At 38.7% G+C, this 5,288-nt stretch overlaps 1 protein-coding gene across 3 annotated transcripts; it reads right to left on the reverse strand.

Annotated features, from left to right (window-relative positions):
* Positions 1-2,901: 2,901 nt before the first annotated feature.
* On the reverse strand, positions 2,902-5,079 carry LOC147603337 (tropinone reductase homolog At5g06060-like). 3 transcript variants are annotated; one of them, XM_086796828.1, is made up of 5 exons: positions 4,912-5,079; positions 4,626-4,833; positions 4,331-4,553; positions 4,144-4,244; positions 2,902-3,252 (listed from the first exon to the last, which is right to left on the reverse strand). In XM_086796828.1, exons 1-5 carry the CDS (start codon positions 4,998-5,000, stop codon positions 3,079-3,081), a joined length of 795 nt encoding a protein of 264 aa, XP_086652954.1. In that variant the 5' UTR covers positions 5,001-5,079; the 3' UTR covers positions 2,902-3,078. The 3 variants fall into 3 exon arrangements, with proteins under 3 accessions (XP_086652954.1, XP_086652953.1, XP_086652955.1); XM_086796827.1 differs by having other exon boundaries at positions 4,144-4,250; XM_086796829.1 differs by having other exon boundaries at positions 4,144-4,250; positions 4,331-4,564; positions 4,912-5,067.
* Positions 5,080-5,288: the final 209 nt, after the last annotated feature.

Genomic DNA, 5,288 nt, shown 5'->3' on the forward strand with positions numbered 1-5,288 from the left:
AACATTGAGAATAGTATAGAAAAATTATAAAATTACACTTTATCTCTTGTTTTTGCTTGCTTCTCTATCATAGAAGAAGCCCCCTACCAATCAATTGGTTTGTGTGTTGAAAGGAAAGCTCCAAGGATGGTTGAAGAGAAAGAGGCTCCACTCTCTCCAAAAGTAGAGAATTTTTAAGGGATAATAAAAAATATCATTATTTTAGTATAATATTGACATGGTATAGTTCACACATTTTTTTACAGAAGACTAAGGATCTATATATAGGTGAGGGAGGCCTCTAACCAAGTCCAAATAGGTTCTAGAATTTTTTAGATTCAGTTTGGCTAAATTTGGACAAGATTTGGACCTAGTTTGGCTCCCTTTTGATTTGGTTTGATCTAGGAGAGAGGAGAGATAAAAATATCACAATTTTTTTGAATTAAAAACTCCACCACATACGTGAAATAGACACCTCCTTGAAATATCATAATTTTTTTGAGTTAAAAACTCCACCACATATGTGAAATAGGCACCTCCTTGAAGTCCCCCATTCTCCTTACTAAGGTGTCAAAAATGTATCATTATATCAAAATATCTCATTTTTTTAGTAATATCTCATAGTTTTTAACTAATAAACTTTCTACTCAGTCAACTCTTCATCTTATATGGGTATTTACTCATTTTTGGATATTTTCTTTTATTTATTGGATTTATCTCCTCCCCACACTTGGATTAATCCAATTGGTCCATAGAAACCTTAATTAGACCATAATCTTGAAATTTCTAAAAATCTTGACCCTTAGGCTAAGGTCCTTTATATACGTTTTCAATTAATTTCAATTGCACATTGGAAAGTTCTTTTTTAATTTTTGTTTCAGGGGAAACCATCTTAGACACTAGGAGGCTTGTTATATCAAAAAATATCTCAATTTTGGATTTCCTCTCTCTAGACATTTTCTCTCCATGCCAAAACATGGTAAAATAGGATCTTTCTTCTATTTTAGAGAGGGGAATAATTACAAGATCAGAAGGGCTTGGTATTTATAAATTAGCTGAGAGGCTACCCACCATATCTTGCATTAGTGTAGTAAATCCTAGCAAAACTCAAGGATTGGTCCTATGGAGATTTGGAGGACAGATGCACTCTAGGGATATAAAGTCTTAAACACTCTTGCTAATCTGATAACAAAGTTCTCAAGAGGAAATGGGCTAGCTATTTCTCATGTCTTTAATGTCAAATCCATAACTCGAGCAACCGATACTACTAATACTACACCTACTTGTTGTGAAGAGCAACGAGCTAGAAAGAAATTACCTATATCAAATAGTACTTCATATTAATTCCTACAAGATTACACATTGATCTCGTTGTTGAATTATATTTTCATTCTTGTCAGGAGCAAAGCACATGAACAATTTTCAAAGCTAGATAAGAATGTCTATCATCATACATTATAATTCATAATTAATATAAGAAGAAATTTTAGGCATTGAACCATAGAGGTCACTAGTTAAAGTGAAAATCTTCTTACTATATTCAAAGGTGATTACATGGTTTAAATAGTTTATATCCACACCGAGAATCATATGGAAAAACCATTCTTTTTCTAACACAACTTTTATCATATCAAGGCATAATATAAGAAAAGGTATCTCCTCTTTATGTTTTAATATTGTTCTATAAAAGAATGAGCAGCAGAAAACAATAGCGATGATTTTTATCTTCAAAATGATTATTTTTTGGTTATATAAAGGCATGGAGGGCCATGGTTGCATCTTTTGATAATGATGCACCCGTTTTTTAAGTGTTTAACAAATAATTAAGCTAATTTTTCATCATTATCATCATAGCCAGTGGCATTGTCAGCACATGATGACCAGGAGAGGATGACATGCCTACCATGGCACTAGAGTTTGCATGAGCAACAACCTCAATAGATGAAGAAGGTCTATCCACCACAGACTGCCTGAGTTTTCACGTTGTTTCATTCTGTGATGATGAAGAGGACTAGAACGTATTTTGGCTTTATAAATTGCATAGGCTACATTTCGATTAAAATGAGAATAATTACTATGGTGAAATTGAGTATAGGCTACATTTGGATTAAAGTGAGCATAGTTACTATGGCAAAATTGAGAAAACGTCAGAAACACATTGAATGAATCTAGAACATATATTGATGGCATCGTTTGTAGCGTCCTATATCAATTTTTTTGAAAAAACAAAACAATCTTCCTAAATGAAACACCTACAAGAAACATCCTTGAGTGAGTAATACACCATTCCTTATTTAAGTTTTCCACATGGAGATGAGTTAGCCACACATTTTTATGTATCAAAATTGACTTCCATCAAGGCTATGTACCTAACGAGGCCCCCAAGACTTGACCCCAAGACCTTGGGAGTAGAGACCAACGCTCTACCAGATGAGCTAGCACTCGTTGGTTATAAGCATGTACGATGGGTTCGCCAACCCTCATCCTGGCGGGGCCGCCTCCACCTCATGGAGGCTGGGTGTGTGTGTTTCTAAAAATTTCCTGTACCTTCGAGAAAAAAAAAATTGACTTCCATCTATGAGTGTCTTATCTTTATATTAGTGAAATAATAGTTTAAACATGGCTTAACAATTTATCAAGAATGGACTTGTTTTTGTCTGGCCATTTTTAAAAGGTGGGTCCAACCTCTTTAAATTACTATATTCTACAAAGTTATGGATCTCTTAGACTCTTACAAAAACTAATGTAAAGAAAGATGAATCTCTATTGTGTAAAAAACAAAAATGGTTCTCTAATATAGCATAAAGAAAACTCCAGTTCTAAAACCCATAATGTATGTGATTACATACAATCACGAAATATAACAAGCTAGCAAATGGTAGCTGTTCTCCATACTATAATAAAATAATATTTCGTTCGATATTTTGCTCTTTAAAAATTTCTCACAAATTACGTCCACTACAATTACCCAAATGATATCCTTGCATTGTCTCTTACAAATATATCAAGCCATAAATATCCTCTTCCACGTCGTCAATAGTGTAACTAAAATTATATTAGAAAAATACAACACTAGAGACCAAAAACACTTTTGTTAATCTAGATAAAACAGTGAGCGGTCATGCCACCATCCACGGTGAAAATGCTCCCAGTGGTAAAGGAAGAGCAAGGCATGCAAAGGAAAGCCACTGTTTCTGCAATCTCTTTTGCCTCGCCAACACGCGCTAGGGGTGTCCGAGCATTTAGCATAGCTGTAAGCTCTGTTGTTAGCTCCTGCCTCACATGGTCTCATTGTTAATTAAACCTTTAAAAGAACTTCAAGAATTTATGTATAGAATAATCAGACATCTTGTGACATACGAGTAGGGTTCTCCCTCCCTCCACAAATCCCTCACCCAATACTATATCATACTAAACACTGACTAAACATGTTGATCCACACACTTAGTTTCAAACTCACCCAATACCATATCATACTAAACACTGACTAAACATGTTGATCCACACACGTAGTTTCAAACACATTGATTTAAGAGTCTAGTCAATTCGAGCCGGCTATCATGAACATAGCTAGATGCAAGAATGTGAAATAGGTTTGGTGGAATCAAAATCAAGGGGCACACTTTTAAAAAAAAAAAGGTGTGGCCCTTGATTTTGATTCCACCAAACCTATTGAACAATCTACTCCAAGTGAGGGAGTTGAACAATCTACTCCAAGTGTGGGAAAGGTAAGTGAGGGAGTCGAACAATCTACTCCAAGTGTGGGAAAGGTAAGTGAGGGAGTTGAACAGTCTACTCCAAGTGTGGGCGGTCTGAAACCCCAACGAAAGAGAGAGAGAGAGAGAGAGAGAGAGACTCACCTTGTCAAAATCAAGGGGCACACTTTTTTTCTTTTTAAAGGTGGGAAAGGTAAGTGAGGGAATTGAACAATCTACTCCAAGTGTGGGCGGTCTGAAACCCCAACGAAAGAGAGAGACTCACCTTGTCAAAATCAAGGGGCACACTTTTTTTTTTTTTTAAAGGTGGGAAAGGTAAGTGAGGGAGTTGAACAATCTACTCCAAGTGTGGGAAAGGTAAGTGAGGGAGTTGAACAATCTACTCGCGGTGTGAAGCCCCAACGAAAGAACGGGTGTGGGCCCCTACGAGAGGGAGACAGAGACTCACCTTGTCGACGAAGTCTGAATGCGTGTACCCTGGAGCAACAGCGTTCACTCGGATACCGTCTTTGGCCCACTCGCAAGCCAAGCTTCTTGTGAGCTGATTAACTGCGGCTGCAAAAAAGGGCGAAATGGAGTTGATAAAACGTGGAGCTTAGAGAAAGGATCGAATACATGAAGCGCATGTGGCTTGCCTTTTGATGACGAGTAGAGAGCACTCTGGGGGTGGTGGGCGACAGAGCCAGAGATGGAGGAGATGAAAACGATGGAGGCTTGGCCGGACGCCTTGAGGAGGGGATGGGCAAATTTGCTAATGTAAAAGCCCGCCTCAAAGTTGGTCCGCATCATCAAAGAGAGGAACTCCGCCGGCACGTCAACGCTGCTGCACTGGGCAGACATGAAGCCCGCGTTGTTCACCTGCACGCCACCTTAATTACGTTATTATCTGCCATGATCGAGGATAATTAAGGTCGTTAACAAAATTATTACCAATATGTCGAGCCTCCCTGTGAAATGATCTGACACTGCTGCCACCAGTTGCTTGCACGAATCCATGGACGACACGTCGCACACACAGCCCTCCACGTCCAACCCGGCCCGCTTCCACGCCTGCACAACCTCCTCCACATCTTTCTCCGTCCGAGCACACACGTAGACCGACGCTCCTAACCCTGCAAGCTCCTCGGCTATGGCTTTCCTGCATATAATCCCATAAGAAGACTCCAAAAACACGTGGAGTGAAAAATTGACCCTCAATTTTATTAGAGCTCATTACCCGATGCCTTTGGTGGCTCCTGTCACTAGAGCTGTTTTGCCCACCAAGTTCCATCTTGAAGGCAGCTGTTCAGCAGATGCCCTTGCCATTTGTAGTTTCCCCCCACACACACACACACACACACACAGAGAGAGAGAGAGAGAGAGAGAGAGAGAGAGAGAGAATGAATGAATGAATGAATGTGCTACGCCCGAGAACATGTTGATGTGAGTCTATTTGTAAGAAGCCTTTTCGTAAGAAGGGCCCATGTCATCACATGAATGGACTTTAAACTTTTAGCGCACATATAATACCAAAATTTTGTTTTCACATCAATTAATTACTTGAGACAAGAAAACTTTAGGGAAACAAAAACTAGTGTATGGGTCAAAACCTTA

Source organism: Cibotium barometz, chromosome 64 (genome assembly GCF_041138505.1).
Source record: "Cibotium barometz isolate CiBa-2024 chromosome 64, ASM4113850v1, whole genome shotgun sequence".
In the NCBI taxonomy this organism is placed as follows: domain Eukaryota; kingdom Viridiplantae; phylum Streptophyta; class Polypodiopsida; order Cyatheales; family Cibotiaceae; genus Cibotium; species Cibotium barometz.